The sequence below is a fragment of the Poecilia reticulata genome, linkage group LG5 (assembly GCF_000633615.1).
Source record: "Poecilia reticulata strain Guanapo linkage group LG5, Guppy_female_1.0+MT, whole genome shotgun sequence".
Lineage (NCBI taxonomy): Eukaryota > Metazoa > Chordata > Actinopteri > Cyprinodontiformes > Poeciliidae > Poecilia > Poecilia reticulata.
In genome coordinates, this window is record NC_024335.1 from 9,774,830 (window position 1) to 9,787,114 (window position 12,285).

The following is a 12,285-nucleotide window of genomic DNA, read 5'->3' on the forward strand; positions in this document are numbered from 1 at the left end:
TGCTCTGTTGTCATGGTGATGAGGTCTGGCCTGCTCTGTTGTCATGGTGATGTGTAATCTAAACTCTGCAGTTTGAGCTAAACCCCTCAGCAGGAAGTTAAAGCATAAAGAAGCATTTTCACCTGCGGCGGCCTCGGCCGTGACAGGAAGTGCAGCGTTTTTTTCTGGCCCGCCCGTTACCGTGGCAGAAGCTGCAGCGTTTCTGAGAAACAAAGAGAAAGATGGAGTTTGTTAAAGTCGATCCATTTTCAGCAGAAGATGCACGATATATCGGAACCAACGTCTGAACCGGTCCGATAAATACAGAACCATATATTATATGTTATTTATACATATGACAATACAAATGGAAATTTGTTGATGTTCCATTAATGTTAAAAAAAAACTAAATTTCGCAGTTGTGGTGTTTATGTTAAATAAGAAACTATGAGATGAAGGTTCCGGCTCACCATTCCTCGGCCGAAGCAGCCGCTGCAGCGCGTCCTCCCACAGCCATGGCATTTATGGCACACCTGAAAAACAAACACACCTGGCTGTTAGAGAGCGACTGCCGGGCCAGGTAGGGGGCGGAGTCACAAGACACCATAACCCTTTCTGGAAAATAGTATTTTTTATTACTCAATTATAATCACAATACTTTAAAGTATTTAAATTCTGCACCTCAAAAATTTAACCAAAGTGTAAAAAAATTTAAACAACTACTATGATTATAAAAACTAAACATTTAGCTAATAAAAATTTTAATTAAAACTAACTGAATTAGGCAAAACAGAATAGAACTAAACAATAATGAAAAACCCCAAACTATTATAACCCTGGTCGGACCTTCACGAAGGACGAGTGTGGCACTCGGATCTTCTCCACCCTGTTGGAGTACATCTGCGGCGGCGACACCGGGATGTCCCACGGTGGGGGGCTCGCCCCGTACTGGGGGCCGTCCACCGCCTGGCCTGGTCCAGAACCACGCACAGACACGGAAAGAAAGGTGCTTCATAACGCTGCTAATACTCTTTATGAGATTACCAGAGTCAGTCAGAGGCATCTTCAGAGCTGCTGTAACACAGACCTCTGCAGGAGGTTCCAACCAGTCTCCTGTAGAGGTCCACTGAGGAATCCTGAGTGGACCTGAACTGGTTCTGGTTAGTAGAGAAGGTTTACCGTTGTAGGGCTCCAACTGCCAGGCGCTGGTTCTGGTCTCAGTGTACGTCTCCAGTCGATACTGAGGGAGGAAGACGAGAAAATGGATGAAGACGATAACCTTTAGGTTCAAGCTAAATATTTAGCGAAATGCAAATTGGCTTGCTGATAAGAGGAAGTGGAATATCAAAATAAAAGTTGGGTTTTGCTGCTTATCAGCAAACTATTTTGCATTTCAACTAAATATTTAGCTAGAACCTACATATTTAGTGAGCAAGCTAAATATTTAGCGCTCTCTAGAGCTAAATATCTAGCTTGGAATAAACTAAATATTTAGTTTGAAAATTAAATATTTAGTTCAGAAATTAAATATTTAGTTAGCAAAATATATACATAATTTGGGGTTAAGTATTTAGTTTGAAAACAAAATACTGTCATCATTGGCTAAGGTAACTAACTTTAGCATTTATTTACAATAGGATCTATTAGCAGTTGCTAACAGATTATGATTGACAGCGCTAAGATCCGCCCCCTGGCTCTGATTGGTTTGGACTGGGTGAAGGCAGAGGAGTTCAACTTTTCTCAGATTATGTGTCTCACACCATGCAGTCACAATATAGTCAACATAAAAAATAATTTGGAGAAAAATATTCCTTTCCTAGCATCAAGCAGCCAGGTCAGAGGCTGCTGCGGCAGACAGAAGTTGGGTTCTGACCCGGTAGACGGTGACGGGCTTCAGGTCCTTGAAAGTGAGGTTCCGGGCCGGTTTAGAGCTGTACTTCCATTTGGACTCGACAAACCTGAGCAAAGCGTCTCGGGCCATGTCCTCCGATATGGACGGGACTCTGGGGACAAACCGAAGGACGGGTTAGCCCTATCTGGAGCCGCTGTCAGACCCAGACCGGCCCGATCTTACCGGATGGTGGGGACCGAGGTGCTCCTGTTGACCTCAGGCTGGGGGTTGTAGGCGGGGGGTGGGGGGTACAGCGGCTCGTCGTCCTCTGGACCTGCAGGGAGACAGGAAGTGGACCCACGTTCACACTCAGACAGACAGGAGGTCAGGCCTCATGCAGGTTTGTAATGGGGTTTTCACTGTAGTTTAGCTTTTGTTTATCTAATTTAGTTTATTTCAGTTAATTTTTATAGTGTTTTCTGTTTTTTATTAGTTATTAATAGTTAAATAGTGTTTAGTTTTTATTAGTTATAGTTGTAAATAACCCAAAGTTAAGCTCTTTATTTGTCTGTATCTCTTTTTATGGATTTACTTTGTTTTATATGATTAACTTCTGATTTTATGTCTGATGCTTTTATTTTGAAAATACAGCTTCCGGTTTATTAATTAAAAGCAACTTAACAACAAAAAAAGAAGAAAAGTTGCAGCGGAGTTGATCAAATGTAGCTTGTTATTAGCAGCCCTCTTCATAGAGGCACAAGGTTCGGTTTGCTTATTTTGTAAATAAGTATGTTTTCAATGTTTAGTAACCAAAACTGTGCATTTGTTTTATCAGATACTAAAAGTAGAGTTGTTTTTAGTTTTTTCATCCTTTTAAATTTTTCAGAAAGATTAAAGTGTGGTATTGTGATTATGTATGAATCAATTGGGTGATGAATATTCAGCAGAAGATACCATTTTCAGTAAATGTATTTAATTATTGTTGAACAACCAACGGACTCTGGCGTTTTCTCCCAAATTTTGCTGTCGCCATTTTGCAGACGTAGTAAACGCTGCCATGATGGAATGCCGTAATTTGCCAAAAACTGACAGAACAACGTGTTTGGGGGCAAAAAAAATTAATTTTCCATCAGTTTGAAAGGTTAATAAACAGATTCATAAACACAAAAACATAGAATGTTATATGTATAATTTCAGTATGCGTTACCTAGTTTTATAAACGCATAATATAACTCCAGTTAGTTAAAAAATTTCCCAACTAATTACTGCTTTTACTTATTTCAGTTAAGGAAAAGGTTTTCTCAATTTCAGTTTTCATTATTTCGTTAGTTTTTGTTAACTTTAATAACTTTGGTCGTATGTCAGCTTCCGCCATATTGTGAGGGGCAGATATGTGAACATGTGTAATGTTGTTGCACCATGAGACTCTTCAGTTGCACATTAGGTTCAGCAGGAACATAACAGCTCTCTTCTCGCTCTCGCTGTTTCTCTCACCTCCTTTATGCCCTTGGTATCCATCTATGTCCTCCAGCCATCCAGGAGGGGGCGCTGATGGTCCCTCTTCAGGTATGTTTGGATCAAATGAGTCTGAAACACAATAAGGTGAAAATGGATTTACTTCATGGTGTTTTTCCTCTTCTGAAGCTCATGAATAGACTCTTCTCTGCTCCGTTAGCTTTTCATTGGCTAACAACTAGCATGGCTAGGCTGGTCATCCCCAATTTGTACTTTTTTCAAAAATGGTTGGCATGCAATATCTGTAAGGTACATACATCAGATGCATTGACGTGTTTTTTTTTTTTGAGAGATTATTGTAATCCATCACAATACTAAGCATAAATATAATGAATATGACAGAGCTGAAGTTGGTTAAAGGGTGAGTTCACCTAATTTTTACAACCTTCAACATTTTAATTTGCTCTAGTGTAAAAACTTCAATATGTAGACTTTCCAAACATGGATTAGATTATGTAACACTAGAAGCAGAATATTTAGTGTGTCATTTGTGAATGTACAAATATGGCTTCTTATTGAACTTTCACAAATAAAACAAAAGTTTCACACGAGCCTTTGAGGTGATAAAACGTCTTAAAATTACACAGGAAGAATACTTTCTCTCGCTCTCCTTCCAGCAGCAGCAGCAGCAGCAGCAGCAGCAACCCTTTCTGGGTGCTAGCATCACTGCTAAATAAACATAATGGACCTGGTTCATTTGGATCAGAACCAGCTTACAGCCAAGATTAGTTTGCCACTCACAACATGGTGCTGCAAAGCTAGCGCTCAGGCTCACCTCCTCCTTCTTGGTCCTGGTATCCATCCATGTCCCCCGGCCATCCAGAAGGCGATGGGCCCTCATCAGGTGTGCTGGGATCAAATGAGCCTGAAACAGGAAGAGTCATGGAGAGAAATTCAAGTTTTAATAGGTAACTTTGTTAAAAAGGACCTGAAGTTATGAACAAGATCTGTGACATAAAGACTCAATCTGCTGCCGGATGGATGGATGAAACTCTTTGGTGTTGAAATGACTCCCGTCTTTGTCTCCAGGTGTTTAAAAGAGAGAAATGATCTGATCTCTGCAGATATTTCTCTACCTTTGAATGTTTTGGTTTGATTACCATGGAGCCACACCCAGAAATGGGGAACTAGATGCCCAACTTAGTTTTTCTCTCCACATATAATAAATTTCTTCAGTTATTTATGAAGATAATAAAGCATTCCCAAGCTGGAACTGAAATTTAATCAGCAACAAAAGAAAATCTGACTGGATCAGAACTTTCACACACTGGAGCCTGAAACTGCATGTTTATGTCGCGTCTAAACCATCTGGGTTAGGTTTATTTAATCTGGTTCTACATAACAGGATCATTACGTCTCACCCACACCGGAGAATACGCGCATTCTCCAGCTGATCGCGTTGCTCCAGCTCTATTGGCGGATAAAAATACAAGCGGAGTCGGAGACTGTAAACAATACTTCTGGCTGAGGGTAAAAATATCAGCGAGAAGGTGTTTCCCTTGGCAATCTGGGCCCAGATGGACGGAGAGCAGGAAGCAGGGAGAGATGGAGTCATTAGCAGAAAACCTCCAAACAATCAGCGAGGGAGCGTGAGAACAAAGACCACTGATTACAGGAGCTCAGCCCCAGAGCCTGCTTGCAGATTCATAAATAATGCTGCAAAATATGTAAATAAACATCAACTTTTTGGCAAGTAGAGCCTGGTGGCCCGCCAGGCTTATAATAGATTGGGGGAAACTCTGATTATCAGATGATTTTTTTGTGACTTTTTTTTATCAGATAATAATATAAATTTTCATCACAATTTCCTGCTTTGATTATAACAAAATATGTAATACTTAATATTAATCACGTCAAATTAATTTTATTCCCAGAGTTCCTATGGTTTTCTACAACAGTTTCTTTTCTTTCTTGTCAGAAACTTTTCCATTTCTTGCTTGCTAAGTTAGCTTGACAAGCAACGTAGCTTGATGAATTTGACTGGCAGCCAATCAGAAATGAGCACCAGAAAGCAATTAGTCTTAACTTATAATTTATATTTTTAAAACGATTGAAAAACAAACAAAAGTTATTATGACATTATTTATTTATTTTTGCATGTTTTTCTCATCTTTTCTCAAACTTTCTGTGACCCCCACGTAGCCCCTCGCCCCACTTTGAAAAACACTGGTATGGACGATGGATGGACCAAAACAAAACTTACAAAGTGTTATGTGTGTGAAGGGAAACTAACCCTTCACATCTCCCTGAACACACTACCCTCATGGTAAAGCATGGTGGTGGCAGCATCATGCCATGGCAGGATGGACAGAGCAGGAGGAAAACCAGTTAGCGATTGAGACTGGGTTCAGCTTCCAGCAGGAGAGCCAGCCTGAACATCCAGACAGAGTTTAGGCGCTTTATGAAGAAGAATGGAGAAAATGTTCAGTCTGTATACGTTCTAATCTGCGGGAAGTTGACTTAGAAGATACAAGCCACACGTTTCAGATTTTAATTTCTACTAAATATTGTTTTTTTAAAAAAAGGATAATTTTCCTTCAAGTTTAGAGTTAGGAACTGCATGTGTTGGTCTGACAAAAGAGTAAATTCGTTAAGGTTTAAAGTGAAAAGTTTGAAGCTTTTATTGGTAGCTGACAGTAAAGATAAGACCTGGAGTAAATCGGTCCAGTCACACTCCTCAGCTGACCAGAGGATCTGCGCTGTAAAAAATGAACACATGTATGGTAATAAAACAAAAAACACACAAAGATTATCCTGCTGGGATGAAAACTGAACTCCAGATTTTACATCTATTAAAAATATTTCCCAGATTTCTCTGAAATACTTTGATCTAATTTCATAAAACTGAAGGGGTTCTAGTCCACCTCCGAGGGGAACGACACAATCAGTAGAAACAAACAGCATTTAAATAATTGGAACATTTCTGAATGAAGTGAATTTAATTGCATTACACCAAATTGAACAGAATTTAATAAAACAAAGAAACCTGAGAAGTTTCCTTTTCTTAAATTGAAAGAAAACATGGAAATGTCCTTAAAATCCATTTAATCCTTTTGTTTTAGAGCAACCAAAAGTGAAATGCTAAGACTCTCTATAGGTTTCATTGTTGATCCACAGTTATCTGGAGCCAAAAGCATCACAGTATAACACATGAATTAATCAATAATTATTTCCATCCGTATCAAATGAAAATAAAACAATTTGAGTGGTAGAGTTGACATAGCAAAAGAAAAAAACTTAAAATATCAAATAATTATTTCGTTAACAATTTTTGCTAATTGTATATTAACTATGTTATGATTGTTTTTGGATGTATATAATAAATGATACGTCAAAATGATTAATTTCATAACTTAATCATTCATGACTTCATCATGAAATGTGGCACTGCTGGAGCTCCATACATAATTATCTACAGATACAGTCATTTAACGGAATTAATTACACATCTTTGCAGTTTACATTCAGTAATCTGACTCCGATTGGATGCTGAAAGCAGAACCTGGGCTCCTATTCTACTGGATCTTTAACTCAAAACCTGAACTGGTTCTGTAGCTCAGAACCTTGGGTTTGTTTTATTCTACTGGTTCTGTAACTCAGCAGAACTTTTGTGAACTTTGTTTCTGTTTTCTGCTGTTTCCAGTTAAACTCTGGAAGCCTTTTCTGCTCAGACAACTTTTTAAGGAAACTTTTTCAGAACAAAAATATCAGAGTAAACGGACTAAATGTTCTGACCCAGTTCAGTTCGGAAGAAGAAGAAGAAAAAAGAAGCATCACAGCGAAATGTGAAAAACTTGTTGAAAAAGTTGCATATTTAAAAGTTCGCTGTTAAAATAATTGAAACTCACCGAGCTCTCCGTCCATCTCGTCCATATTCCTCACCCGGACCTGCCCAGAACGCAAATAAAACTCCGCGAACCTGGAAACAACAAAAAGTAAAGCTGCCGCAATATCACACTACTTCCGGTCAGGACTTTCACAACAAAACTTTTTGACAGCAGCAAGGTACATAAAATAAATTATAACAATAATAATGTTGAATTAAAAACAATAAATGTGTTCTTCAACGGAGAAGAAAGTCATCTTTAAAATGTAGAGATAAAATAATATAAATGTGAAATGTATGTGTGAAACACATTTAAAAACAAAAGTCAACCAAAAAGCTTCACATTTTACATCTTCAGAATAAAACCGTAGAAATAAAGCTCAATGATGTAAAAACAAGCCTAAATAAATAGATTATTTGCATCCAATCTTTAGAGTAAAGCAACTGTCCGTGGACTGAATGTTTGTTTTTTATGGTTCTGGATTCCTGTTGCGTCCTAATCTATTCATAAATCTAGTGCTAACGCTATAGCGCCACCAGGGGGAGCTCTGCTCTAAAATGTGGTGACGCGTTCACTGACGCGATGCCCTGTGGGATATATAACCTGAACTGTAAACACACGTTAACCTGTTTATTACTCATTTTACAATAAGTTCATCCTGAAGATGAAGATATTTCTACATATTATTATTGTGAAGTAAATAAAGAGAAAAAGTGTTTTATAACGGAGGAAAATATATCAAGGCATAAATAAAGATAAAATTCAGCAGATGAACAGAAGTTTTGTGAGAAACCTTTAATATTAATCTGTTTTTATGAAAAATATTTTTTTCTGGCAGGTCTTCTGCCCTGTGTGATTCCAGAAGTCACAAGAAAATATCTTCAGCTGAGGCTCTTTGTTGTTTTTTTCTGACTCTGAAATTATTAATGTGACGTTGAAACATTTAAAGTTATATCATAAAATTCTAGTCAGTAATCTGGGAAACATGAAAACATAATTAAGTGCTAATTAATTATGCTATTTTGTTGTTTAAAATGATTACAGTTGTCTATGTCTCGCCTGCTGAAGCTTTTAAAGCGAGCATTTTTCCAACATTCATGGCTCTTCATGTGAGATTGATCACGTATTTGGATATGTTAAAGTCATATTCATATTTTAGATCAATAAAATTGGGTTCTTCTCATTTCCTGATGTAAAATAATTATATATTTACATCTCCTCCTGTTTTTTGTTCTCCTATTCATCTGTTGTTGAGAAAAAAACAAACAGATATCAGAGCAGCAGCTGAACTGGATCCATTTGCTTTCCTAAATAATAAAACATATTTTACATTCTGGAGGCTCTACATTGCCACCTTCAGGCCAGGCGAGGCTACTGCAACTTAATCAGTTGTGTTTTATGCACCGATGCAGGAAATCATCCAGAAATTAGTCTATTTTTAGGACTTGTAAAATAATAATTACAGAATGTTTCAGAAATTGTCCATAAATCTAGAAGAACTTACCTTTTTTAAAACGTTTCATATTATGAAATTAATACAAAACAAAAGAAAAAAACCTGCACAGAGAAAAATGCACAAATGCATAAAACTGTAAAAAAATGTTTTATTGGCTGCAAATAGAAGTTTTCTCAATTTATCCTTTATTTATTTTTTATTTATTTTTACTTTGTTATTTTGTTAATGATTTTTGTAATTTATTCAATTTTAGTGATTTATTTTGGCCAATTCTTGTTGTAGGTAGAACCAACAAAAGAGGATTAGGGCTACCGAAAAAAAAAAAAGAATTCTGACTTTAATCTCAGAATTCTGATTTTAAAGTAAAAAAAAAAATTCTGACTTTAAAGTTCTGAGATTAAAGTCAGAATTCTTTTTTTTTTTTTTTCGGTGGCCCTAATCGTCTTCCGTAAGAACCAGAACTGGGTCTCTTCTCTGATTTTCCACCACTTTAGTTCCTACTGCTGATCGTTTTCTCTCTTTAGTCTTTTCTTTGTATCCATTCACATCTTATTTGCATGTCATTTGTATCTTTTAGAGTTGCTTTGCAAAGTTCAGATGTTTTTCTCGTGGTAATGAAAAAATTAGTCTAGAAGGATGTTTAAATTCAATAACAGGGTTTTAGAAGAACGTTATATCGATTTTAATCATAAAACTGTTCTCCGAACACTGAGAAAAGATCAATGCAAAAATTAAACCCGAGAATAAAAACCCAGATACAATTTCGATGAATGAGAAAACAAATACTGAAAAGAGGAAATAGAATAAAAGAAGATTGAACTGAGAGAAATTCACCAAAAGACTGAGCCAACAGGAGCAAAATGACCAAGCAGGTGAAGAAAAAACTAATTAAAACCAACGTGCAAAGAAGGATTCCACATAAAATAAAGAAAATTATGAGCATCCTCTTCATGAGACTGTCGTAGAAAAAGCATCTTCAGTCAGAGGCTTCTTCAACTTCGCTGTAATACAGACCGAACAGGAAATCTTTCCTGCCAACAGCCATCAAAATCTACAATGACTGAATTTTAAATTAAAATCTGTAACAATAACATTTCATTAATAAAGTATATTAGCATTTGAATTCCTAAACTAAACTCTGAGTCAGTCGGTCTCTTTTCAGCAGGAATGAAGGCAGAATCTCCGAGCAGTCAGTGAACGCAGCACTGTGAGACAGCTTGAAGCCGCAGCTGAACTTCTCCGTTAGTTTCTATTTGGACCATCTCTGGGCAGAGCGGTGCCTGCTGGACCCGGTCCAGAACCTTTCCTCCTTCTAACTGAACTGAGATAGAAACATCCTCAACCCGGTCCGGAGGTCCACGTCCCGGCAGCAGAACCCTGGTACCGGTCCGGAGGTCCACATCCCGGCAGCAGAAATCCGGTTCGGTGAGTTTTAATCCGTTGCAGGTAGTTTAATCAAGGATAAATTACTGATTAGTAGTGAATAGATAATGGAACATTGATCAATATATTTGATGCGTTTGATTTATGATTTTGATGATGGCGTTTGATAAAATGTCATGTTTATTGCTTGTTCGGTGATATGGATTTAAAGTTTTAACATTATATTTTTAGGTACAATTGTGATAATGATAAAAGTGACGATGAAAACTTTTTTCTTTTTTTTCCCTCTCTTTTTTTAGCTAATCGCATGTTTTTGATGGCACAGCAATGATGTTCCCAAACACACAAATTATACTCTTGAAAAACATAAAATTTATTTAGGATATCTGTCACATACAGAAGTGTTATTTGTATCACTAAACATCATTAATTGGAATTTATCAAGGCAACAATACATCAAAATTCTTGTCATGAATGGGGATAAATTTATCCCCATAAATGATAAATTATCATCTGATAAATTTATCAGATGATAAATAACCATTTATCTCTATACTAATTAATGGTCCTGGTTCTGTTTAAATCAGCTTTGGCTCGGGTTCACTCATGTTGACCCAGAGTCCTCAGTAGTGTCAAACCAAACTGGGCCAGGTGTGTTTCTTCTGTTTGGAGGATTGGATGTTTCTGACGTCACTGAGTTGTGTTCAGGTTCAATCAGACGTACTGGTGATTTAAGATCATTCAACGTCCTTCTGGATCATTCAGTGATGATGTGTAATCATTACCAAGGTGATTCTGGATCACTCTGAGACTGATATTTCGTAAATCGGATTGTTTCTAATGAAAAATTAGTTTTGAAACGGTTCAGACCAGAGATGTAGATGTGGTGGAGGAAATCCTCCTGATGCGTTCATGGACCAGCAGCAGAGTAGGTCAAACCAGAGAGGAACAAGAGAGAGAGATCAGAGAGGGGAACCTCCCCTCATTGTCTCAGCCTTTCCTGTTCTGGAAGTCAGCATCAACCTCTCTGCTGCTTCCTGCGTGTGTGTTTGTGTGTGTGTGTGTGTGTGTGTGTGTGTGTGTGTGTGTGTGTGTGTGTGTGTGTGTGTGTGTGTGTGTGTGTGTGTGTGTGTTGTCCTGGTTGTTTTGTGTCATTGTTTTGCCTCAGAAGCAGCAGTTTACAGCTGGATGGTGAGGACAAGTCATGGAAAATCCCTTTATGACTGATGTTAGCAGAGAACTTGAACGCACCGTAGTGTGTAGTATTGATCCCAGACGTTATTGCGATAAACAATAATATAATGGTAATGGCATAGTAATGCCATTACCAACCAGAATGATAAAACCAGTTTGATCCCTCTGCTCTCTGGGTCCAGAGTTGCTTGTTTCCCCTCAGTAACATGAGCCTTCACCGTGGTTTACCATCAGGCTCTCTTATCCTGCAGGTCATGTTTTGGTCTGTATCAGTTTAAAGCTGAAACTCTGGTCCAAGTGTCAGGGTAGCTTCTATGAGCAAAGAGCTGAGATGTTTGCTCTGTGTCAACATTAACAAAATCATTTTAACCCTTTAATACCCATGATGACTCCATGTTTCCCTGAAGAGACGATCTAAGCTGAGGATGAGAAAATAACTCTCCGCATGTCAGTTTTTACTCTGACAGCTGTTTTTGCTCCTTCCAGCATATTTATCTTGGAGACAGTGAGGCGTGGTTGCATGACGCTCGCCGTCTCCTCGCTGTCCTGCAGTTCTCCGCTCTTCCTCCTCTGATGTCGCCTCAGAGGAATCTGACGAAGCAGGAGGTTTTCCCGCTCCGACTGAACCGTCATAAATCATTCAGGAGTCACCAGAATCTGTTGCTCGGCGTTTCATCATCCTGCGAGTTAAAATCCCATCATGGAAACATTTGAAAACTAAACAACTAAACACCCACATGAAATATGTAGAATGCATACTGATGCTGAAAAGCCCAGAAAAAACATCCTCTTCATCACCAGCCGGGAGAATCCCCCTCCTCTTCCTCTTCCAGCCCACAGCTGAAGGTCTGGAGCTCCAAACGTCTGTGGGAAGAAAAACAGACTGGGAAACGGAGGAAGCTGGTTCATAAGAGAAGCTGCTGCAGCTCTGGAGGTCAGGGGTCAGAGAGGAACCAACTGACCAACCAACCAACTGACCAACCAACCAACTGACCAACCAACCAAGCATTTGATAGTTACTTGAATAGTTATTCGACCAACCAACCATCCAACCAACCAACCAACCAACCAACCAACCAACCAACCAACCAACCAACCAA

The 12,285-nt window shown here is 38.3% G+C and overlaps 2 protein-coding genes across 2 annotated transcripts in view; one reads left to right on the forward strand and one right to left on the reverse strand.

Annotated features, from left to right (window-relative positions):
- Positions 1-7,255, reverse strand: part of ssuh2.1 (ssu-2 homolog, tandem duplicate 1) — a 9,115-nt gene extending 1,860 nt beyond the window's left edge. Inside the window, exons 1-9 of the mRNA XM_008408871.2 lie at positions 7,174-7,255; positions 4,101-4,190; positions 3,305-3,397; positions 2,054-2,144; positions 1,853-1,982; positions 1,159-1,219; positions 826-950; positions 450-512; positions 123-202 (exon numbers count right to left, since the gene is read on the reverse strand). Coding sequence (XP_008407093.1) covers positions 123-202; positions 450-512; positions 826-950; positions 1,159-1,219; positions 1,853-1,982; positions 2,054-2,144; positions 3,305-3,397; positions 4,101-4,190; positions 7,174-7,198 — 758 coding nt within the window. The 5' untranslated portion in view covers positions 7,199-7,255. The remainder of the gene's footprint in view (positions 1-122; positions 203-449; positions 513-825; positions 951-1,158; positions 1,220-1,852; positions 1,983-2,053; positions 2,145-3,304; positions 3,398-4,100; positions 4,191-7,173) is intronic.
- A 2,598-nt stretch (positions 7,256-9,853) lies between these two features.
- LOC103464644 (semaphorin-3D) overlaps positions 9,854-12,285 on the forward strand; it is a 43,464-nt gene continuing 41,032 nt past the window's right edge. The window contains exon 1 of the mRNA XM_008408876.2: positions 9,854-10,033. The gene's annotated coding sequence lies outside the window, so the exon portion shown is untranslated. The remainder of the gene's footprint in view (positions 10,034-12,285) is intronic.